Raw genomic sequence first — 23,601 nt, forward strand, 5'->3', positions numbered from 1 at the left:
GGGCTGGGAGCCAGGAGTCCTGCGTCTGGGGGAGGAATGGGGTCGAGAGGTTAGCGTGAGGTGGGGGGCTGGGAGCCGGGACTTAGGTCCTGCTCCTAGCACCTGACACTGCGGCTTTGGGCACATCCCTTCCTGGCTCCGTGCCTCAGTTTACCACCCTCCCCAATAGGGAGTTGACTTCTGCTGAGAGTGGTGGGGCAGGCTGCTGCACTCTGACAAGGCCTCCGGAGAAGGCCGAGGCCTGGCGATCAGCTGTCCCCGTGTGAGGCTCCCTGCTTGGCTGGCCCCCCGGAGCAAGGAGCGGTGGACAGGGGAGGGGACGGGACCTTGCAGGGCTCTCTGGGGGCATGGCAGGGGGAGAGAGGGGCTGAGCTTGGTGCAGGGCAGAGGGCAGAGCACGGCCCTGGGGGGCAGATGGGCTGAGGCTGCAGTCAGAGCTGGACTGGGCACCCTGGAGTGTGCCTAGCGCAGCTGGCTGTGGGAGGGGCAGGGGTGGGGAGGGGCTCTGGCTGGAGTGCAGGGCAGTCTGTCCGGGAGGGAGGGACGAGGGGGTCAGGTGGCAGGCAGGGCCGCTTGGCCCCAGCTGGCGTGTCCCTGGGAGCTCGGTGGCACCGGCTGCGCTGTCACACGGGCCGCGGCGCTGGCAGCCCCTGGGGGAGGGGCCTGGCGAGGACGCTGAGCAGTGGGACTCGGGGCTGTTCCCTGCCCAGTGATGTGCTGTGAGACCTTCCCCCCCCCCCCCGAATCGCCGTCCCCTGGCCGGGGGGCACCCCCCGAGTCCTGGGTGAATGGGACTGGCCGGGGGCACAGACTCTGTCCTGCCTGGGCACTGGGTACCGCTTGCCTGTGTGTCTTTCCAGCTGCTGGGCAAGGGGGTCCCTGATCCACCTGCCCTGCCCCCCTGCAGGATGCTGGCGAGGCGGGACTGGTCCCCACGCCCGGGCGGTAGAGGGGCAGTGAGGGTAATGAGGTGCCCCACAGAGAGCCGCATGGGCTGGTGCCCCGGGCGCCCCCTGAGGGGGCAGCAGGTGGGGGTCAGTGGCCCAGGTCCTGGCTGCGGCTGCAGCCGGGCCCGGCAGGCGGGGGGTGGATGATGAAACCACAGAGAAATCACTGCTGGTAGCAGGCTGGAGCCCCAGGAGCCCACGCCGCGCCTCGGGGCCTGCTGCAATAACCTTGGCGTGCGGGGGGAGGGGCCTGGGCGGGGGGGCAGCTGGGGGGCTGGAGTCCCGGGTGGGGGCGGAGCGGAGGCTGGCTCCGAAGGGCGACTCCCGGGAGCTCTCCCGTGGGGGGCAGGGTGTGCCCGCGGGGAGGCGGCAGGGACGCTGAAGTGCTGCCCAGCCCGGGGGCGGGGGGTCGCTCCCCAGGAGCCTCCATGGTCCCCTGGCAGCCTGAGGGCTGGGCCAGGCTGTGACCCAGCCAGCAGGAAGTGCGGGGGGCCCCCTGGAGCCGCTCCGTCCCCGCCCCGGCCAGCTCCCCCGAGGCGCTGACCTTCAGCCCCTGCGGAGGGGTGCAGCTGCTCGCAATGTCCCAGCCCTCCCCGCGTGCATTCTTGGCACCTCCCGGGGTGGCTGGGCGGGGGTGCCCCGTGGCCCCGGAGCGGGCGGCGTGGCTGGGCCGGTTCCCCGGCGGCGGGGGCGGGGGGCCCGGGCCGCGGGAGGGAAAATGAAAGCAGGTGATGCGGAAGGAGAAGTAGGTCAGGCGAGCTGGCCTCTCCCCGCCGGCAGGCGCAGGGCGTGTAGGCGCTGCGGCTCCCGCCGGGGCCCCATGGGCACTGCCTGGCCGGCGTGGTGAGTGTTTCTGGGCCACTGCCCGCTCGGGCGGGGTCCTGTGGCCCCGGCTCTTGCCCCGATTCCCTCCCCCTCTCCCAAGCGGGGAGGGGGGCTGTCTCTGCTCTGACCCGAGCCCCCGCGTGCAGGCCCTGGCGTGAGGAGCTGGCTGGCAGCTGCGGGGAGAGACCTCCAGGCCCGGCTGGTCTCCTGCCCCCAGGCCCCTCCGCTCCGAGAGCAGCTGGGGGGAGCAGGGGTGGGGCGGGGTGAAGGAAGGTGACTTGCTGGGCTTCCCCATTCCCAGGCGTGGGGGCCCTCTTAGAGCTGCTGGGGGGAGCCAGGGAAGGCCCCTGGGCTGGGAGCTCCTGCTGGCAAGGGGGGGCAGAGTCTGGGGACATCCCGCTGCTCAGCAGCTGCCCAAGCCTTCCTGTGGCCCTACCCTTGGCCCCGGCTGGAACCCCCTTCCTCGCCCCTCCCCACCCCCGTTCCCAGGTTCTCCCGGTTCGAGCCTCTCCTAATTAGCGTCATTAACCCTGCAGGTGTGGAGGGGGAGGACTCAGAGGGGTTGATGAGTGGTGCTAGGGGGCGCTGTGCTTCAGGGAGCAGGCAGGGCTCAGCAGGGGGCGCTCTCCCCTGGCAGGCAGTGCTTCCGGACGGCGCTAGGGGGCGCTGCCTTGCAGGGAGCAAGCAGGGCTCAACAGGGGGCGCTCTCCCCTGGCAGGCAGTGCTTCCGGACGGCGCTAGGGGGCGCTGCCTTGCAGGGAGCAAGCAGGGCTCAACAGGGGGCGCTCTCACCTGGCAGGCAGTGCCCCAGGATGGCGCTAGGGGGCGCTGCCCTGCAGGGAGCGGGCAGGGCTCAGCAGGGGGCGCTCTCCCCTGGCAGGCAGTGCCCCAGGATGGCGCTGGGGGCGCTGTCCTACAGGGAGTGGGCAGGGCTCAGCAGGGGGCGCTCTCCCCTGGCAGGCAGTGCCCCAGGATGGCGCTGGGGGCGCTGTCCTACAGGGAGCGGGCAGGGCTCAACAGGGGGCGCTCTCCCCTGGCAGGCAGTGCCCCAGGATGGCGCTAGGGGGCGCTGTCCTACAGGGAGTGGGCAGGGCTCAGCAGGGGGCGCTCTCCCCTGGCAGGCAGTGCCCCAGGATGGCGCTAGGGGGCGCTGTCCTACAGGGAGCGGGCAGGGCTCAACAGGGGGCGCTCTCCCCGGCAGGCGGTGCCCCAGGGCGGCGCTAGGGGGTGCTGTCCTACAGGGAGCGGGCAGGGCTCAGCAGGGAGCTTGCTGCCCTGGCTGGCGGGGCTGGGTGCATGCTGGGGGGCAGCCCTACGGGAGAGCAGCCCCTCGTGGCGTTCGCTCCCCTGGCAGCATAGCTGCGGCATCCCGCCCCGGGGCTGTGGGGCCAGGGCAGCCTGCCCCAGCCTGGCTGCAGGAGGGTGGGGCTGTGTTCTCGTCAGTGGCCTAGTTCTGAGCTCTATTCCAGGCCGTGGGGCCGTGGGGATTAGTGGCGCGGCTCAGCGCTGGCCTGGCCGCTGGGCTCAGGTGCAGTCGGCAGCTGCCTTGGGGGCGGAAGCTGGGCTATTTTTGTTGGGGGGGGCTGGGGGCAGCCGGGGCTCCAGGCAGCCGCTGTCCTCGCGGGGCATCTCGTCGGCTTGGCCGGGCGTCTCTGCTGGAGCGGGGCTGGGGACCCTGCTGCCCCACCCACAGGGGATTCTGAGGGTGGGTACACGGGGCGCGCCGGGGGGCTGGGGCCTGTGTCCCCAGGAGCTGCAGCGTGGAGCTGGCTGAGGCATGGCCTTGCCCCCAATGCCCCATGCAGTTGGCCCTTGGGAGGAGGCTCCGGGGGGGGGGGCGCTGTGGTGCCCACTCCTGGGTCGTGGCCGTTCAGCAGAGCCCCCCCCGGTCCCCCCCAGGCCAGGCTGCTCTCTGGGGGTCAGTGCTGCTGGGGGTCTGGGATCAGAGGGGCCCAGCGGATCCTGGGGTGAGGGGCAGTGGGACCCCCTGGGCTGAGATCACTGCATGGCTCCTGGGCCCCGGCGTGGGCCAGCTGGCGTTCCGCTCCCGCCTGGCTGAGAGCTGGCACTGCCAGGGCCCTGCCCTGCTGTTCCCATGCAAGGGGCTGGCCGGCCTCCAGCCAGCTCCCAGGACCGCACTTGGCGGGGGAGGGGTCCTGGGGGGGAGAGTGCAGCTTCTCTAGGCTGGCGGGGGGCAGAGCCACGGGGGAGGGGTTAACTCTGGCGTCTGGGCCCCAGGTGGAGGCAGCAGCTGAATCCGCCCCAAGTGGGGCCCTCGTGGGGCGGCAGCAGCTGCCTGGGCGCAAAGTGCCCGTCCCGCCCGCCCCCCAAGGGCAGAGCCGGAGGGGCCGCACCATGGCAGCCTCTTTGGTGTCTCATGCCTGGCAGCGCCAGGGCTCTGTCCCAGAGGTGCCCGCTGGGGCAGGAGGGGGGGCTGGTGCCCGCTGGGGCAGGGGGGTTGAGCTGGGCTGGGGGCTCTGTTGATTGCAGGGGGGGGCGTCCCTGGCATGCTGCCCCCAGTGCCTGGGTGAGAAGCCGCCGGTGGCTGAGCGGGTGCCCCTCCCAAGGCCTTGGGGGGTGCTCCATGGGAGGGGGGCCAGAGGGGCAGCTGCCTGGGGCTGGTCTGTTCTGGCCCTTGGGGTGGTGATGGCCTTGTCCCCTCCCCCCGCCCAGCCTGCAGCCGAAGTGCCCAGTCCTCACCCTGGGCCCCACATGGCCCTCGGGCTAGCAGGGGTGACTGCCTAGGCCCCTTCTTGCCATGGCTGTGGGGGGCCTGAGGCTGCTGCATTGTCCCAGGCAGGGTGGGGGGCTGCGTCGGGACTCGCGCCCTGGGGTTCATCTCCCGCTGGTTTGGGGTTTTTTGCTAGTTCCTTCCTGTTTCCCCCATCGCTGCGTTACAGCAACTCCTTCCTTCCTTCCGCTGCTCCTGCCTCCCACGCGGCCCTGCCCCCCGCCAGCTGCCCCCCAGAGCCAGCGCTGGGCTGCACAGCTTGCCCTGTAGAGCCCCTTCCCTTGCAGGGGGCCAGGTGAGGCGGGGGGCTCCCTCCTCCACGTTGCCCCCCAGAGTCACAGCATGGTACAGAGCTGTCCCGCTGCCCCCTTGGCACGCTGCTCTCCTAAGCCACCCACACGGGGTCTGCGTCCTGGGGCAGGAGCCCCTCCCATGGGGCAGCCCTGGGACCCTTCTGGTGCAACTTGTGGGGACTACAAGTCCCAGCATGCAATGCTGCCCGGAGCAGCTGGCAGCTGGCTGAGGCCTGCCTCTCCTGGGGGTGGGGTGGGTCAGGCTACTTATCTGGGTGCCTTGGTGGAGCCTGATGATTTGGGAGGTGGAGGAAGGCCTGGGATGGCAGGCAAGGGAGCTGTCCTCTGGGGGAGGCAGGCGGAGGAGCTGTCCTTCGGCACGGGCAGAAGAGGGGGGGCGGGGGGGGGCGGAGGCCGGCACAGGCAGAAGGGGGGGGGGGCGGAGGCCGGCACAGGCAGAAGGGGGGGGGGGCGGAGGCCGGCACAGGCAGAAGGGGGGGCGGGCGGAGGCCGGCCCGGGCAGCTGTCCCAGTGGCCTTGCCCGCAGCGGGTGCCTGGCTGTTGTTCGCTGGAGCCCCTCTGGCCTGGCCAGGCTGGTGCCCAGGGCCCTGGGCGGGGCGGGGCGCAGGTTGTGGTCAGGCTGGTGACACAGCGGGCGGTTGCGACACCTCTGGGGGGCGGAGGGGGGTGCCAGCCTGTGACTCACTTGCCACCAGCAGGCTCCTCCTGACTCAGGCTGGCCGGCCCCTCCCTGCCGCCTCGCCCACCTTATCTCCCGCCCTTGGCACCTGGCACACCTGGCTGGGGGGCCGGCTCCACAGAGCCCTCCCCTGCGGCATGGGGGCGAAGGGCAGCGGGCAGGGCTGGCAGCAGGCGCCTTGCTCCTTTCTTCCCGGAGCCGGAGCCAGCCGCTGCTGACCCAGACCGGCTGCGCCGCTCCTGGCTGGCACCTGCCTGCGGCAAGCCCCATGGCTGCTCCCACGGGCCCGCTAGGCCTGGGCGGGGCTGGGGGCTGCTCTCTGGGGCGGGCGAGGCTCCTGCTCTTCTGCACATGGGCAGCTCTCGCCTCTCCCCTGCACCGGGCCCAGAGGTGGTTGCAGCCAGGGCCAGCCCCCGTGGTGTGGGGCGCTGGGGGGGAGGGGTCTCTCCTGGCACACAGGCCCCCACAGCTCCCATTGACACGGGCCCCCCACCCCTGCAGAGAGCCCAGGCCAAAGCTGCGTATGTAGGTGCCCCTGGGCTTGCACCTGCCTGCTGGGCAAGGGGCTGGCGTGGGGTCTGGGGGTCATGTGATGTGGCGCTTGGGGCTGGGGGAGGCGGTGCGGCTGGAGGAAAGGGGGGGTCAGCATGACGGGGGGGTAGGTGCAGCTGGGGAGAGTGGGGGAGTCGGTGCGCTGGGGGGCAATGCAGAGTAGCTGTGTGATTGTCCTCTGGGGTTTGCACCAATGTCCCCTCTAACGTTTTGGCACCTGCGTGCGGACTGAATTTTATTCTGTGCGCCGTGGCATGGGCAGATGTGCACCACCCGTAGAAACCCCGGCTGCGGGCGCGCCGGCGGCTGGGCGGCACGTGACTCTCTCCTGGGTGCGCGCGGCGTGCAGGCAACGCGGCTTTGTGTTCGCCGTGGTCCTGGCGCTGTGTTTCTGGAGCGCTGGTAACGACCCATCCCCATGGGGGAGTCTCCTCCCCCTCCCTGGGGGGGCTGCCATCGAGTGTCCTTGGCTGCTGCTCTCCCCCCCCATTCTGGCTGCCGGGGCCTGCTGGGCAGGAGCTGAGTGTTCCTGGGGTGTGTGGGGAACCCGGCGCCAGCCCCTCTCCCTACCCCATCCAGCCTGCCCGGGCTCCCACCCCTCTGGCCTGGCCGGTCTCTTCCTGGGGGCTCCCCTGGCTTCCCCTCTCTCACCAGTGGGGCTGGGGCAGGAGGTCCCGGGCGCTGCTCCCTTCTCGGCTCCCGGAGCCCCGTTGTCCTGCTGCCCCGCTGAGCCTGGCAGGGCTGCGGGTCTGAGGACCGGCCTAGGCAGCGCCAGAGGCAACATGCCCCCCGCACCTGCCCCATGCCCAGCCTGGGCTCCCAGGCCACCTGCTGTGCGGCTCACTCGGGGGGTCTCGCTCCCTGCTGGTTATCCACGGAGGATGCTGCCCTCCCCCAGCGCCTCCCTGCTGTGCACACGGGAGCCGGGGCCTGCAGGCCGAGGCAGGTCCTCTGGCTGCCCCCCAAGTGCAGGGGGCAGCCCGTTGGCTCCCACGGGGGGGAGGGTGGCTCCCGGGGCCGGCCGGGCGTGCCAGGGCAGGCAGGCTGAGCTGTCTGGCGGTGACGCAGCCCCGCACCCGGGCGAGCCGGCAGAGCGCAGCGGCAGAGGCTCTCTGCCGGGCCAGGCCAGGTGCCCCGGCCCGGGTTCTCCTGGGGGCTGCGCTGGCCGGGGCAGGGGCCGCGGCTGAACCATCCAGCAGCAGGGTGCCCAGTAGGGGGCAGCATTACTGGGGCGAAGGAATCCCCCTGGCCCCATAGCTGGGCGGGGGGCAGCTGTGAGCCCCTCCCCCGTGCAGATGGCCTCTGTGCCCCCTTTTCCCCCCCCGGGCTGGTGTGTGGGTTGGGGGTTCCCCTGGCTGCGCCTCTCCGTAGCGCTCTGCGGCGCGGCCGGGTGAGCTGGGAATTTCCTGTGTCCGGGGGGGCAGGGTCCCGGGGCCGGGCCAGCCGCCGAAGGGTTAATGCCGGGTGTGTTCTGGGGAGCAGGGCTGGGAGGTGCGTGACACGGGGTGTGGGCGTCGGCTCCGTTTGAGGTGGGATGGGAGCCGCAGCGTGAGCTGGGCCAGGTTCACACGGAGCCCAGGCACCCTGCCGAGAGCCAGCGCCGGCACGGCACGCCGCCCGAGGTGAGGGCCGCGGGCGGGGGGTGCTCGGCAGGTGGAGCCGGGCGTCCGGGCGGTGCTGGGATGCCCTGGGGTGCGCTCCCCGGAGACCCGAGCCTCTGGGCTTGGGGGCTGGCTTGTGGGGAAGTGATGGTGCCCCCCGGCTCCCTTTCCATGGCTGGGGCCCCGGCGTCCCCAACAGCCTGGGAGGCCCCGAGACTGGGACTGACTTGGGGAGGCCGCAGTGGGGCTGGGAACGGGAACCAGGTGTCCCTGTTTGCGCCGAGCTCCGTGGGGTGCTGGGTTCGGGGGGAGGGGGGAGTCTATTTCTCTGCTCGGGGCTGGATAGATATCGGCGATTCCCGCCCCCCCTCCCCCCGCTGTCCTGGGGCGACCCTCAGCGCTTGGGACCCAGCTAAAGTGGGGGAGGCATAGGCCTGGCAGAGAGGGGGTAATGAGATCACAGGCCCGGGGCAGGAGGTGAGGCCCTGTGGAAGCCGGGTGCAGGCTGGCGGGGAGGGGGGTAGTTTGCTGGCCCTGTGGAGGGTGGGGTGAGTGGGTTTGTGGACCCTTTTTGGAGGGCAATTTGCCTGCTCTGGGAGAGCCGGGGGCAGACTGGCTGGGGGGGGGGGTGTAGTTTGCAGGCTGTAGGGCACCTGGGGACAGGCTGGCTGGAGGGATAGTTCGCAGGCCCTGGGGGTGGAGGAGCTGGGGGGCAGGCTGGCTGGGAGCGGGGGGTGGGGGGGTGGGGGGCAGGCTGGCTGGGAGCGGGGGCAGGCCCTGGGGGAGCTGGGGGGCAGGCTGGCTGGGGGGGGGCAGTTTGCAGGCCCTGGGGGAGCTGGGGGGCAGGCTGGGAGCTGGGGGGGGAGCTGGGGGGGCTGGGGGGGCTGGGGGGCAGGCTGGCTGGGGGGGCAGTTTGCAGGCCCTGGGGGAGCTGGGGGGCAGGCTGGCTGGGAGGGGGGGTAGTTTGCAGGAGCTTGGGGGCAGGCTGGCTGGGGGGGCAGTTTGCAGGCCCTGGGGGAGCTGGGGGGCAGGCTGGCTGGGAGGGGCGGCAGTTTGCAGGCCCTGGGGGAGCTGGGGGGCAGGCTGGCTGGGGCGGCAGTTTGCAGGCCCTGGGGGAGCTGGGGGGCAGGCTGGCTGGGGAGGGGGGGGCAGGAGCTGGGGGGCAGGAGCTGGGGGGGCAGGCTGGGGGAGCTGGGGGGCAGGAGCTGGGGGGCAGGCTGGCTGGGAGGGGGGGTAGTTTGCAGGAGCTGGGGGGCAGGCTGGCTGGGGCGGCAGTTTGCAGGCCCTGGGGGAACTGGGGGGGCAGTTTGCAGGCCCTGGGGGAGCTGGGGGGCAGGCTGGCTGGGAGGGGATGAGTGGGGGGTTGTGGACCCTGTCGGGGGCAGTTTGTAAGCCCTAGTGGAGCTGGGCACAGGGGGCTGTGGCTGGGGGCACCGAGACGGGCAGCGTCACTCCTGGCTCCCCCAGCCTCCTGGGTGCCTCTTGCCCCTGGCGGCTGGGGCCCAGGGCCTAGTGCATGGGGTGCAGCGGCTCCAAGGGCCTTGCTGCCTGCCCCCTGCAGGCATAGGGCCGGGACTCCCCCCTCCTGCGGGGGTGGGCCCGGGGTGGAATTGGTCTGGTGTCTGGCCCAGGCAGGATGCGGCTGGGGGTGGGGGGTTGCCCTGGCTCCAGGGGCAATGGCTGGGTGTCTGCAGGGAGCGCGCCTCCCACACCCCACCCTGGCCCCTTGCAAGAGCAGCAGCAAAAGTGAGTTCTCCCAGTAACCCTGCGCCCCACCAGGAGTGCTTGTGGGGGGAGGGGCGGCCGGGGGCTGTGCTCTGTGTGTGTGTGATCCGTGGCCCCGTGGCCGTGATCTGTGGGGGGGCGGGATCCACGGAAGCTGGGTGCTTGTGCGGCTGCTCGGGAGGCTAACCAGTGCCACCCAGCTGGTGGTAGAGCGCTTACAGCTCAGTTTGTGTTCCTACTGGTGGGGCACATTGGCACAGGCTTGGTATGTCTGTGGCCCTGTGGCTGTGCTGGGGGGGAGTTCGTGGCCCCACAGCTGTGCTTGGTGGTGGGGATCTGTGCCAGTGGGAGGGAGGGTCTGTGGCCCTGAGATTGGTTGGGGGTATCTGTAGCCCCATGGCTGTGTTGAGGGGGTGGGGATCCGTGGGATGGAAGTGTCCATGTCCCTGCGGCAGAGCTCGGGGGTGGTGGGGAGGTCCGTGGTGGTGGTGGATCTGTGGTGCTGAGGGCCAGATGGCTGTGCTCAGTGGTGGTAGTGGGGTCCGTGACCCCGTCCAGTGATGGTGAGGTCCGTGGCCCCCAGGGGACTGTGGTGATGGGGATCTGTGGCCCGGTGGCTGTGCTTGATGGTGGTCGGGTACGTGACCCCCTAGGGGACTGTGGTGATGGGGATCTGTGGCCCAGTGGCTGTACTCGGTGGTGGTGGTGGGGTCCGTGGCTCCGTGGCTGTGCTTCAGTTGCTGTACTCGCTGGTGGTCAGGTCCGTGGCCCCCTAGGGGACTGTGGTGATGGGGATCTGTGGCCCGGTGGCTGTGCTCGGTGGTGATGGGGTCCGTGGCCCCGTGGCTGTGCTCGGTGATGGTGGGGTCCGTGGCCCCGTGGCTGTGCTCGGTGATGGTGGGGTCCGTGGCTCCGTGGCTGTGCTCGGTGGTGGTGGGCCCCGTGGCCCCGTGGCTGTGCTCGGGGGTGGTGGGCCCCGTGGCCCCGTGGCTGTGCTCGGGGGTGGTGGGGTCCGTGGCTCCGTGGCTGTGCTCGGTGGTGGTGGGGTCCGTGGCCCCGTGGCTGTGCTCGGTGGTGGTGGGGTCCGTGGCTCCGTGGCTGTGCTTCAGTTGCTATCAGTGATGGATGTAGTTCAACTCCGCAGTTGCTGCACAATCGGCTCCTGCCGGCAGCTTGACAGAGCGCTGCACAGAACGTGTGTGTGGGCCCCCCCCCCCCCGCCATGGGGCTCTGCACCCTCTCCCCGCTCGTGGGCCGGGTGGGTTTTGTTTTCCTCCTTGTTTGAAACCATTTCCTTTCTTGTGTGTTGGTTGTTTTTCAAAGAGCGGCGCCTGCTCCCCCCGTCCTGCCTGGGGGCCCTGCTGCCACCCCGCCCATGGGGCAGGCGTGGGGGGTGGGGGTCTCTGATCTCGGCAGCGAGAAGCTGGTTGTTCCCTCCTCCCCGTGGCTGGGGGGGGGTCTTTCCTGACAGCACTCGGGTGCCGGGCAGGGGAAGCGGAGCCCAGTGGCCAGAGCACGGGGGGGGGGGTCAGTGCCTGGCAGTTCCCGCTGGTTCCCCCTCGGCTGTGTCAGACAGGGCAGCCTGGCGCTGCTGCCCAGGCCGGGGGCACGGGTGCTGCTCCAGCTGGGCTTGGCAAAGCTGCGGGGCCCGCTCTGTGCTCCTCTCGGGCATCGCTGCGGCGGGACCCCGAGGGGGGGCCAGTCAACACAGCCACGTGCTACCCACAGCAGGGTACGAGGGGTGGCCTGGAGTCCCCGATGGGAGACCCCCCATACGCTGGGAGGGGCCCCGTGCTAACGAGGAAATTGTTGCACTGGGGGGGCATGCAGGGCTGGGGGTCGGGGAGCCGGGGCTCCGGTGCCTGACTCTGGGAGGACAGCGGGGCCTAGTGCTGAGAGCGCCGGGGGCGGGGTGCGTCAGGACTCCTGGGTTCTAGCTCGGTGCGGGGGGTGGGAAGTAGGTCCCAGTGGTTAGTGCTGTTCTCACCTCCCCCGTGAGTCACATTTCCCAGCGCGGCTGTGAAGTCCCTCGAGAGTGTCCCTCTCCCGCGGGGCCCCCGGCTCGGGTGTCACTCGAACGATTACAGGCGCCGGGTGCCGGGCTTTCTCCAGGGGCCCATCTGCTGTGGGTTAACTGGCCGTGGCCTTGGGGAGGCTGGGGCCCGAGGGGGAGCGCTCTGCTCTCTGGCCGGCTAGGCAGGGCCTCTGTGAGCCGGCACCTCGGGGTGGGGTGCTGCGGGCTCCGAGGTGTGCGTGTGGGGGGGGGGCATTTCCTGCCTGGTGCCGAGAGGCGGCTGGCTCTGGGGTGGGGGGCCGGGCTGGTTCCCTGGGAGCCGGCGGGTTGCCAGGCGAAGCAGGGCAGGTAACTAGTAAAGTTGCACAAGGGCTGGTCCCGCGGTGCCGGCAGGCGGGCGGGTGGGGCGGGGCGGCGCTGGGCCCGCCGTGTCAGGCTGACCCGTGGGGAGCGCGCCCATTGTTCCCAGCCGGGGCCGCGGCCCGGTTACCAGGGGAGACCAGGGCCCTGCTGGGCCCCGGGGAGCCGCCCGCCCCCGCCTGGCGCTGCTGCCGCATGGAGAGCGGCCGTGGGCGTGGGGAGCCGCGGCCTCGTCCCCGGCTCGCTGCCGCCCTGGGAACGGGCCCCCCCTTCCCGGCACTCGGCTCTGCCTTCCGGTGCCAGAGGTGGAAAGAGTGAAATCACTCCGGGCCGCGGGAGCTGACGCAGCTTCCAGACGCCCTGCCCTGCCGGCGCTGCCCGGACCCAGCGGCTGAGCCGGGCCCCCGCCCCCGCCCCGGCTTGGCATGGGGGGAGGCTGCGGCCCGTGGGCCGTGCGCCGGGGGGTGAGTCGGGCCTGGGCAGCGCCACACGGGGGGGCTGGGACGCTGGGCCCTGCCCCTGCCCGTTTTGGCCTGCCGAGGAGCCTCGCGGGGCCGGGCGGGCTGCAGGATCCCCGCCCCGTGGAACAGCCAGGCCCCCAGCACAGCGCAGCCCCCGCCCCCTGGAACGGGCGGGGGGGATGGAGCCCCCTGCTCGCAGCCGGGCGTGGGAGAGTCGCTGATGTTCCTCAGCCTGGCAGCTGCAGGGGGGCTCTTTGTGCTGAGCCCAGGCCCCCCCCAGCCCCTGGGGAGCCATCTCCAAGGGGGCTGGCTGCACCGTGCTGGGGGGGAGCAGGGGCCTGGCGGTTCCATGGGGCGGGGGGAGCAGACCCCTAGGCCTGGCCGCTCCGTGGGGCGGGGGCTGCGCCGTGGGGCCGCTCTCCATTTCCGGGCTGCGCTCTGCACCCACACACCTGACCCCCCCCTCCCCCGTGCACTTATCGCTCTCATCTGCTCGACGGTGGCTCCGAGCAGCGCTGCTCCTGCGGGGTGGGGAGGATGCGCCGGGGAGGGGGGGCAGGAACAGGCAGTGGGTGTGATGGAAAGTCCCCCCCCCTTTTAACCCCTTGGCAGGGCCTGTCTGCCAGGCCGGGGTGAGGCGTAGCTGCCCCCCATGGCTCAGCTGAGCTGTGTGGGGTGCAGGGAGCCCACGGGGGCTCCCGCCAGGCCGGGCCGCTGTGGTGTGGGGCATGCTGTCCTTGAGGTTACTGGCTGGGGGTGCCCGCCTGTAGGGGCCCCCAGGTAGCGGGCATGTGGGGCAAGGGGGGGGCGCAGCGAGCAAAACGTGGCCAGGCCTGCCCCTCCCCTGCTTTAGTAGGTGGCCAGCAGCAACCCAGCCCCCCGCCCCACCTCCACCAGTGCCCCTCACCCCAGCCCCCCTCAGGCCTGCCCCTCAGCTATGCTGGTGCCCCTCCTCCCTGACATCTTTCTTCTGCCCCCCACCCGGCTGATGCGCTGGTATCCCCTGCTCTGGACCCCATCCCAGAGCCAGCTAGGCCCCACCTTGGGGCAGCCCGGGCCTCTGGCCTTGGGGGGGCTGCCTGAAGCTGTGGTGGGCGCCCCCCCAGCCAGGCTGCTCTGCCCTGTGTGAAATCTGCCCGCTAATCCCCCTGCTAATCTGCTCCCTAATCTGATTGGGGTTTTGTCGCGGCTTGTCTGCTCCCAGGGGCGTGATGGGTTAATCCGGGCTAATCCCCCGCCAACCCAGCCTCGCTCGTGCCCCCCGAGACGCCAGCCAGCGGCTCCAGGCCCAGCGTCGGGCCAGGACTCCCAGGGTTCCCTCCCCTGCCTTCGCCCCACTGCTCCCAGGCGCTGCAGGGGGGCAGGCCTGGGACGGCGGGAGGCTGGGGGCCGCGGGTCTGTCCCCCGGCCCGGGGGGCTGAGCCTGGTGGGGGTCCGGGTGCCAGGGGCCTGAGTCCTGAGGGGCTGCAGGGTCGGTCTGGGGGCAGGGGCCTGGCGACGCAGCCGGAGCCCTGCCGGGGCGGGCGGGGGCCAGGCCGTGCTGAGAGTTCGTGCTCCCCGCTGGGGCGGCTCTGACGTGGCGCCGCTCGCTGCTGCCTGCCCTGCCGGTGGATCCTGCTTGGCAGAGGGGCAGGGCAGCTCCCCTCAGCGCCCCTCCCGCCTCCCCGCACCGGCAGGCAGCCCCAGCTGGCTGGCACCCAAGCGCAGGGAGTGCCCATGGGGGCTGGGCCTGGGCTGCCATCTGCGCCTCTCCGAGCTGGGCAAGAGGGGGCATGTCCGCCACCGCCCCGCACCCTCACGCCTTGCTGGGCTCTGCCCCCCGCTGCCCAGTCCAGGCCCCCCCCGTGGCTGTGGCTCTAGCTCCTGCCCAGTTCCCCCCCAATCCCCCGTGGCTCTAGCTCCTGCCCAGTTTCCCCCCCCATCCCCCCCCGTGGCTGTGGCTCTAGCTCCCCCCCCCCCGTGGCTGTGGCTCTAGCTCCTGCCCAGTTCCCCCCCAATCCCCCGTGGCTCTAGCTCCTGCCCAGTTTCCCCCCCCATCCCCCCCCGTGGCTGTGGCTCTAGCTCCCCCCCCCGTGGCTGTGGCTCTAGCTCCTGCCCAGTTCCCCCCCAATCCCCCGTGGCTCTAGCTCCTGCCCAGTTCCCCCTCCAATCCCCCGTGGCTGTGGCTCTAGCTCCTGCCCAGTTTCCCCCCCCCCCCCCCCATGGCTGTGGCTCTAGCTCCTGCCCAGTTTCCCCCCTCCCCTCCCCCGTGGCTCTAGCTCCTGCCCAGTTCCCCCCCACCCCCCCCATGGCTGTGGCTCTAGCTCCTGCCTACAGTCTCCCCCCCTCCCCGTGGCTGTGGCTCTAGCTCCTGTCCAGCACTGGGCGCTGATCTCCCGGCTGGCCCCTCACCAGCTGCTGCAGCAGGTGCTGGGGCAGGCTCCCTGGCGGCGATGAGTCGGGCGGTGGGGCCCGGACTCCTGGGTTCTCTCCCGGGCTGGGGGTGACCATGGCTACGCCCCAGCTGCCTGGCACCGTTTGGCTCCCTGGTGGGCCTGGGCCCCGTGGGCGCTGAGACGTGGCTGGGGGCTGACAAAGCCCAGCGCTGTGGCCAGGCCGGCGGGGGAAGGGCTGCCCCTGCCCCTGGGGCGCTGGGTCTCCGTGGCCCTGGGCACTTGGCTTCGGGGAGGGGGACCTGGTTGTCTCGGGATCTGTGCCCCCAGCAGCTCCTCTCCCCGCCACGTCTGCGCCCAGGCTGCCCGGCCCCTGCCGGGGGGGGCTGTGCCCCGTGAGCCCCCGCAGCAGCCTCCGGGCGTGCCACGGCGGGGGGGCGTGGGAATCCCTGCCAGGACGAGGGTGGCTTGGCCAGGGAGCTGTCAGGGCTAACCCTGCCCGGGCTGGGGAAGGCCTTGCTCCCCGCCCCCACGACTGGGGTTTGCCCGGCTCCGCCTCTGCCCAGAGCCGGCAAGGCAGCCGGGCCCTGCCCGATCCCCAGCCCAGCCGGGCGCCGCGGGCCCCTGGCCTTCTCCAGCTGGGGGGCAGGAGGAGCAGTGGGACCCTGGGGGGCCCTCGCTCAGTGGCGGGGGGCGGGACGCGCAGCCCTGCTCCTGTGGGGCGGGAGGGGCCGGCCCGGGGCTCGTGTGCGCCCAGGGGGACGGGGCATCGGCCGCCTGGGGGGCTATGGCAGTGCGTCGGCACGGAGCCCTCGGGGGGCGGGCGCTGGGGGGCTGTGGCGGCGCGTCGGCACCGAGCCCTCGGGGGGCGGGCGCTGGGGGGCTATGGCGGCCGTCGGCGCGGAGCCCTCGGGGGGCGGGGCGGGGGGCTGTGGCGGCGCGTCGGCACGGAGCCCTCGGGGGGCGGGCGCGGGGGGCTATGGCAGCGCGTGGGCGCGGAGCCCTCGGGGGGCGGGCGCTGGGGGGCCGTGGCGGCGCGGAGCCCTCGGGGGGCGGGCGCTGGGGGGCTGTGGCGGCGCGTTGGGGGGCGGGTGCGGGGCCCGCGGGGGGCGGGCGCTGGGGGGCTGTGGCGGCGCGTCGGCGCGGAGCCCTCGGGGGGCGGGCGCGGGGGGGGGCGCGTGGGGCGGGCGGGGGGCGGGCGCTGGGGGGCCGTGGCGGCGCGGAGCCCTCGGGGGGCGGGCGCTGGGGGGCTGTGGCGGCGCCGAGCCCTTGGGGGGCGGGTGCTGGGGGGCTGTGGCGGCGCGTCGGGGGCGGGCGCTGGGGGGCTGTGGCGGCGCGTCGGCGCCGAGCCCTCGGGGGGCGGGTGCTGGGGGGCTGTGGCGGCGCGTCGGGGGCGGGCGCTGGGGGGCCGTGGCGGCGCGGCGGCGCCGAGCCCTCGGGGGGCGGGTGCTGGGGGACTGTGGCGGCGCGTCGGGGGCGGGCGCTGGGGGGCCGTGGCGGCGCGGAACCCTCGGGGGGCGGGCGCTGGGGGGCCGTGGCGGCGCGGCGGCGCGGAGCCCTCGGGGGGCGGGCGCTGGGGGGCTGTGGCGGCGCGGAGCCCTCGGGGGGCGGGCGCTGGGGGGCTGCGCGTGGCGGCGCGGAGCCCTCGGGGGGCGGGCGCTGGGGGGCTGTGGCGGCGCGGAGCCCTCGGGGGGCGGGCGCTGGGGGGCTGTGGCGGCGCGGCGGCGCGGAGCCCTCGGGGGGCGGGCGCTGGGGGGCTGCGCGTGGCGGCGCGGCGGCGCGGAGCCCTCGGGGGGCGGGCGCTGGGGGGCCGTGGCGGCGCGGAGCCCTCGGGGGGCGGGCGCTGGGGGGCCGTGGCGGCGCGTGGGGGGCGGGCGCTGGGGGGCCGTGGCGGCGCCGAGCCCTCGGGGGGCGGGCGCTGGGGGGGGGCGGGCGTCGGGGCGGGCGCTGGGGGGCCGTGGCGGCGCGGCGGGGGCGGGCGCTGGGGGGCTGCGCGTGGCGGTGCAGGAAGCTGCCTGCGCCGGGTGCCAATCAAAGGCGCCGAGCTGAGATTTCCCCCTTTGGTGTGGTCGGGCCCAGGGGGGCGCGAGCGGGCGCTGCGGCAGGGCCTGGGCTGCGGGGGAGGCGAGGCCCCGGTTCCTGGCAGGGGGCCTGGATCGAAGCCCTGCGCAGGCCTGGCCTCCAGCTACAGGGCTCTGCCCGGCCCCAGGGGTGGCTGGGACCTGCCGGGCGTGGACCCCCTGGGGGGGGGGGGGCTGTACCCTGACTGGCCACGGCTGGTCTCCCGGCTCGGTGGGTCTGGCAGGACTCCGCCCGGGGGGCCGCTGGATTTCAGGGGTTGCCATCTGCCCGGGGGTCCCGCCCCATCGCCCCCCCCCCCCGCCAGCGTCAGCCGGGGGCAGATTTGCTCTGAGCCGTGGGAGCGCGGCGCCGGCCTTATCTCTTCTAGGAATCGGCCGTGCTGGGGGGCCGCGGGGCGCACGCCCACTCCCCTCTGCACGCCGGCTGCGGGCGGGGGGGTTTCCTCAGCCGATGGCGGCGCCAGCGCACTTCACGCGTTCACCACAGAAGTTTCCTCCCAGTGGCTGCGCCCGCCTCTTCCAGCCCCATGGGGCCCCATGGGCTGTGCCCTCCCCAGGGTTCTAGCCTCCCCTCCCCCCCGCAGGGCCTGGGCTGCCCATCCTGGGTGGGAGCTGGCTGGGTGTGCTGGGGGGCAGTGGAGGGGGGATTCTGGCCCCCCCATGGGGCCTGGGCTTCCTGGCCCAGGCGGGAACTGGGCATTCTGGGGGGGCAGTGAAGGGGGGGCTCTGGCCTCCCCCCCAGGCCTTGGTTTCCCATCCCAGGCGGGAGCTGGGCGTGCTAGGGGGCAGTGGAGGGGGGGGTTCTGGCCTCCCTCCGGCCCTGGGTTTCCCGTCCCAGGCGGGAGCTGGGTGTGCTGGGGGGCAGCAGAGGGGGATTCTAGCCTCCCTCCGCAGGATCTGGGTTTCCCGTCCCAGGTGGGAGCTGGGTGTGCTGGGGGGCAGCGGAGGGGGGGTTCTGGCCTCCCCCTGGCCCTGGGTTGCCCATCCCAGGCAGGAGCTGGGCGTGCTGGGGGGCAGTGGAGGGGGGGGTTCTGGCCTCCCCCTGGCCCTGGGTTGCCCATCCCAGGCAGGAGCTGGGCGTGCTGGGGGGCAGTGGAGGGGGGGGGTTCTGGCCTCCCCCCAGCCCTGGGTTGCCCATCCCAGGCAGGAGCTGGGCGTGCTGGGGGGCAGCGGAGGGGGGTTCTAGCCTCCCCCCGCAGGGTCTGGATTTCCCGTCCCAGGCAGGATCTGGGCGTGCTGGGGGGCAGCGGAGGGGGGTTCTAGCCTCCCCCCGGGTCTGGGCTGCCCGTCCCAGGCGGGAGCTGGGCGTGCTGGGGGGCAGCAGGGGGGTTCTAGCCTCCCCCCGCAGGGTCTGGGTTTCCCGTCCCAGGCAGGAGCTGGGCGTGCTGGGGGGCAGCAGGGGGGGTTCTAGCCCCCCCCCGCTGGGCGGGAGCCGGGGGCTGAGCAGGCTGTCTCCCCCGCAGGTGAGGAGGATGGGGAGCCCCGACGACGACCTGATCGGGATCCCCTTTCCGGAGCACAGCAGCGAGCTGCTGAGCAGCCTGAACGAGCAGCGGCAGCGGGGGGTGCTGTGCGACGTGACCATCAAGGCGCAGGGCCTGGAGTACCGCACCCACCGGGCCGTGCTGGCCGCCTGCAGCCGCTACTTCCAGAAGCTGTTTGCGGGGCCGGGGCCGGGCGCGGGCCAGGAGGTCTGCGAGCTGGACTTCGTGGGGCACGAGGCGCTGGGCGCGCTGCTGGAGTTCGCCTACACCGCCACGCTCACCATCAGCAGCGCCAACATGGGCGAGGTGCTGCAAGCCGCCCGGCTGCTGGAGATCCCCTGCGTCATCGCCGCCTGCGTGGAGATCCTGCAGAGCAGCGGGCGGGAGGCGCCCGGGCCCGACGCCGGCGACCGCGAGCGGGCTCGCCGCTACCTCGAGGCCTTCGCCGCCCTGCCGGAGGGGGACGCGGCCGCCCTGCTGCCCGCCCGCCCTGCCCCCCGCCGCAGCAGGAAGACCCGCAAGTTCCTGCAGGCCCGATCCTCCCGCCTCAACCACCACGCCGAGGAGGCCGGCCCCGGCCCAGCCGCCGGCAGCCCCTTGCCCGAGCCCCGCGAGCCCTCCCCGGCCCCGGCGCCGGAGGGCCCGGCCCAGCCCTACGAGAGCTACGACGCAGGGGAGGAGGAGGAGGAGCAGCCCCCTCGCCCGTACCCCTACCCGTACCCCTACCTCTGCCAGCCGGGCCTGTCCCCCGAGGAAGCCGGCTCTGATGACGACCCCATTGACCCCGACCTCATGGCCTACCTGAGCTCCCTGCAGCAGGAGTCCCTGGCCCCCGGCCTGGACAGCCCCGACAAGCTGGTGCGCAAGCGCCGCTCCCAGATGCCCCAGGAGTGCCCCGTCTGCCACAAGGTCATCCACGGCGCCGGCAAGCTGCCCCGGCACATGCGCACCCACACCGGCGAGAAGCCCTTCGCCTGCGAGGTGTGCGGCGTCCGCTTCACCCGGTGAGTGCCCCGCGCCCCGTGTCCGCTTGCGACCCCACGTGCCCATCACCCCTGCTTCACCGGTAAGTGCCCGTCCCCCCACACGCCCTGCGCCCCTTCTGTACCTGGGGAGGGCCCCCCGTGCACCCCCAGTTCCCTTGGTGAGTGCTCTTGCACCTCTGTGCCCCCACTTTACCCTCCTGCACACACTTGCCCCGTTTTGCCTGCTGAGTCCCCCCACGGTGGACCCCTGCTGGGTGACTAAGGGGGGTGTGAGACAGAGGTCTATACAATCCTGACAGGTGTGGAGCAAGCAAATAAGGAAGTGCGGTTCACTCTGTCTCATAGCGCAAGACCTAGGAGCCACCCAGTGAAATTACTAGGCAGCAGGTTTAAACACACCCAAGGGAAGTATTGCGTCACACAACCCACAGCCAACCTGTGGAACTCCTCGCCAGAGGAGGTTGTAAAGGCCAGGACGTTAACAGGGTTCAACAAAAGAACGAGGGAGATTGATGGAGGTTGGGCCCATCAACGGCTATTCGCCAGGCTGCGCAGGGAGGTGCCCCGAGCCGCTGTCCGTCAGAGGAGAGGGAACGCTGGACGATTCCTTGTTCTGCTCACCCCTCTGGAGCGTCCGGCATTGGCCACTGTCGGCAGACGGGACATGGGGCTGGATGGACCTTTGGGCTGGCCCGTGGGTTCCCAGGCGGGGGATGGGTGTGGAGGGGTCTTGTGGGAGCATGGCCCAGGCTGGGATGGGTGGGGTGGCGGAGGTGTCTTGTGGCAGCCTGGCCCCGCTAAGGGCTCTGGCCCAGGTGGACATGGGTGAGGGATCGCATGGGAGCCTGGCCCAGATGGGGACGGGCGGGAGGATCTCGCACCAGGCTGGGACGGGCGGGGGGGGGAATCTCGCGGCAGCCTGGGACGGGCGGGGGGAGGGAATCTCCCGCCAAGCTGGGACAGGCGGGGGGGGGATCTCGCGGCAGCCTGGGATGGGCGGGGGGAGGGAATCTCCCGCCAAGCTGGGACAGGCGGGGGGGGGATCTCGTGGCAGCCTGGGACGGGCGGGGGGAGGGAATCTCCCGCCAAGCTGGGACAGGCGGGGGGAAATCTCGTGGCAGCCTGGGACGGGCAGGGGGAGGGAATCTCCTGCCAAGCTGGGACAGGCGGGGGGGGGGGGGGGGAATCTCGCAGCAGCCTGGGATGGGCGGGGGGAGGGACTCTCCTGCCAAGCTGGGACAGGCGGGGGGGGGGGGGATCTCGCGCCAAGCTGGGATGGGCTGGGGGGGGGAATCTCCCGCCAAGCTGGGATGGGCGCGGGGGGGGGGGGGGATCTCGCGGCAGCCTGGGACGGGCGCGGGGGGGGGGGGATCTCGCGGCAGCCTGGGGCGGGCGCTGGGGGGGGATCTCGCGGCAGCCTGGCCCCGCTGAGCCTCCCCCTCCCCCCCGCGCAGGAACGACAAGCTGAAGATCCACATGCGGAAGCACACGGGCGAGCGGCCCTACGCCTGTCAGCACTGCAGCGCCCGCTTCCTGCACAGCTACGACCTGAAGAACCACATGCACCTGCACACGGGCGCCCGCCCCTACGAGTGCTACCTCTGCCACAAGGCCTTCGCCAAGGACGACCACCTGCAGCGCCACCTCAAGGGCCAGAACTGCCTGGAGGTGCGGACCCGCCGGCGCCGCCGCGACGACCCGCCCCCGCCCCCCGCCGGCTCCCCGGGCCTCGACCTGTCCAACGGGCGCCTGGAGAGCCTGCGCCTCTCGCTGGCCCACTTCTGGGACGCGGCCCGCGCCCCCCCGCCCGAGGAGGAGGAGGAGGACGGGGAGGGGGAGGGGGACGGGGAGGAGGGGCCGCCGCCCAAGGGGGCCGTGCCCGTGGAGCTGGTGTAGGGCGGCGGCCGCTCTGGGGCTGGCAGTGGGGTGGGCGCCCCTGGGGATAGCGCACCACAGCCCCCAGCTGGGGCACACGGCCCTCTGCCCCAGGCGGGAGCGGGCACAGGAAGCCATAAGGACCGTGGGGGGCTCCCAAGGTTCCCCCCTTGGGGTCTGCAAGGAGCCGCCAGAGGCTGCCACGCAAAACTCCCCAGCTCGGGAACCTGGATTCTCCCCTAGTGCTGGGAGGGAAGTGGGGGCTGCTGGGTGAGAGCAGCTGGGGAGGGGGAGCTGGAGCCAGGGCTCCCAGGTTCTGGTCCCGGCTCTGGAGGGGCCAGTGAGGGCTGGTGGGTTAGAGCAGGGGTGGTTCTCTCCCAGTTCTGGGTGCTGACGGGGGGCTGGAGCCAAGCCCCTGTGCTCTCTCCCGGCTCTGGGAGGGGCTGGGGGTCTGGAGCTAGGCCCCTGGGCTCTCTCCTGGCTCTGGGAGGGGCTGGGGGTCTGGAGCTAGGCCCCTGAGCGCTCTCCCGGCTCTGGGAGGGGCTGGGGGTCTGGAGCTAGGCCCCTGGGCTCTCTCCCGGCTCTGGGAGGGGCTGGGGGTCTGGAGCTAGGCCCCTGGGTTCTCTCCCGGCTCTGGGAGAACTGAGGGTCTGGAGCTAGGCCCCTGGGTTCTCTCCCGGCTCTGGGAGAACTGGGGGTCTGGAGCTAGGCCCCTGGGCTCTCTCCCGGCTCTGGGAGGGGCTGGGGGTCTGGAGCTAGGCCCCTGGGCTCTCTCCCGGCTCTGGGAGAACTGGGGGTCTGGAGCTAGGCCCCTGGGCTCTCTCCCGGCTCTGGGAGAACTGGGGGTCTGGAGCTAGGCCCCTGGGTTCTCTCCCGGCTCTGGGAGGGGCCGGGGGGCCGGAGCTAGGCCCCTGGGTTCTCTCCCGGCTCTGGGAGGGGTCGGGGGTCTGGAGCTAGGCCCCTGGGTTCTCTCTCGGCTCTGGGAGGGGTCGGGGGGCCGGAGCTAGGCCCCTGGGTTCTCTCCCAGCTCTGGGCGGGGTCGGGGGGCTGGAGCTAGGCCCCTGGGTTCTCTCCCGGCTCTGGGAGGGGCCGGGGGCTGGAGCCGGGCCCCCGGGCTCTGGCCCCGGCGGGGTGACCCCGCTCCCTGGGCGGGAAGTCATTCCCCTCACAAACTGTCTTTCTCTTGACGCCGCAAGTTTCTGTTCCTGTTTTTCCTGTCGCTGTTTGTTCTGAATTATGCAAAGGGGGGGAACTCCCCCTGGTGGATTTGCACAATGAGAGGCTGGGGGGGCCTCGCCCTGCCCCTCCCCACAGCCTGGGGGGCAGTGCCAGGTGCTGGCTGGGGAGCCGGCGCTGCCCAAGGAGGGGGAAGGGCTCCTGCTGCTCTGCCAGCTCCCAGCCCCTCCCTGCTTTGCGGCGCTTGGTGCTGGGGGGAGCAGCGCGTCCGCCGCGCCCGGGCTGGCAGGGAGCCGCCCGCCCCGCGGGTGGGACAGGCTGTACCCGGAGCCCTTTGTACCAGGTGTCCCCTCCCTGCTGAATCAGGTGCATTTAACCCTCCGCCTGCCAGCCCTGCCCGCTCCCCCAGTGCCAGGGCGGGGCGCTGCCCGGACAGCTGGCCTCGGGGCGCCCCCTGGTGGCCTCACTGTGCATGGGGCCGGCTCTGCAGCGCCCCACTCCTGGGGGTTCGTCTGGCCCCGCGGGCTGGGTGTACCTAGGGCCTGGGCAGGCTGGGTGAGGGTCCCCTCGCCTGTGCCCCCTCCCCCTCGGGCAGTCGCCAGCCCCCGTTTTTTAAAGCCCCGTCTGGTTTTATTTCCCTGCTGGGCGGCGGAAAAGCGCTTGGTGTCCTGGGACGGAGCTTGTGCCCGGGTTCCCTCCGTCCGTCCAGCACCCCCCCCATAACTGGTGGAATTGGTCTGTGGGTCAGTCTCATGGAGAGATGCAGATCTAGGGTGCCCTGCACCCCCATGCCTTACCCGAGGAGCCCCCGGCAGGCTGCCCCCCCCCGGAAGCAAGCAGCCCCCCCGGTGGGCCCCGCTCGCCCTGCACTCCTTGCTGCTTTCTCTGGTTGCACTATTTGGGCCTGTTGGCCCGGGAAGGGGGGCCCGTTCCGTGGACTGGGGGTCAGCCCCCTCCCGTGCAGGCAGACGAGCCCCAGGGGCCGCCCCAGAGCGGTGGCTTTCCCGCCGCCTTTGCACAGTCCCGTCTGCCCCGGCAGGGCAGTATTAGCCCCGAATGAGAGTTTATCGATATTTAAAGAGATGATGTAATATATTACCCCCCCCCCCCCCCCGCCCGCGCTGTCTGCCCGGTGCCGGTCCTCTGCCGCGGGGCCTGGCCTGGCTATAAAGTGCCTTACGGTGAACTTGAAATCTCGGCTACTTCCACTCCTCTAGTGTAAAGAGCCCAACTCCCCTGGGCTGGCGGGAGCCGGCCGCTCGCCCGCCCGCGCTTTTCGGTTGCTGTTATTTTTATTTTTGAAATGAAGGCTGCTTGGTAATAAACGGAGAAGCAGGGACCCCTCGGCTCGCCTGTCGGTCTGTCGCGGGGGGTGGGGGGGAGCTGGGCGTGGCCCCCGACCGGGGGCGGGGCAGGCT

The 23,601-nt window shown here is 72.6% G+C and overlaps 1 protein-coding gene across 4 annotated transcripts in view; it reads left to right on the plus strand.

Moving 5' to 3' along the window:
- ZBTB7B (zinc finger and BTB domain containing 7B) overlaps positions 1 to 23,522 on the plus strand; it is a 29,790-nt gene extending 6,268 nt beyond the window's left edge. For 2 of the 4 annotated variants that reach the window (XM_075907535.2, XM_075907536.2), the window contains exons 2-3: positions 18,126 to 19,150; positions 20,587 to 23,522. In XM_075907535.2, coding sequence (XP_075763650.1) covers positions 18,126 to 19,150; positions 20,587 to 21,028 — 1,467 coding nt within the window. In that variant the 3' untranslated portion in view covers positions 21,029 to 23,522. Of the gene's footprint in view, positions 1 to 1,241; positions 1,791 to 6,209; positions 7,671 to 18,125; positions 19,151 to 20,586 lie in introns of those variants that run through there. The other 2 variants (XM_075907538.2, XM_075907537.2) reach the window with 2 other exon arrangements.
- Positions 23,523 to 23,601: the final 79 nt, after the last annotated feature.

Source organism: Pelodiscus sinensis, chromosome 22 (assembly GCF_052426305.1).
Source record: "Pelodiscus sinensis isolate ZL-2025 chromosome 22, ASM5242630v1, whole genome shotgun sequence".
NCBI lineage: Eukaryota > Metazoa > Chordata > Testudines > Trionychidae > Pelodiscus > Pelodiscus sinensis.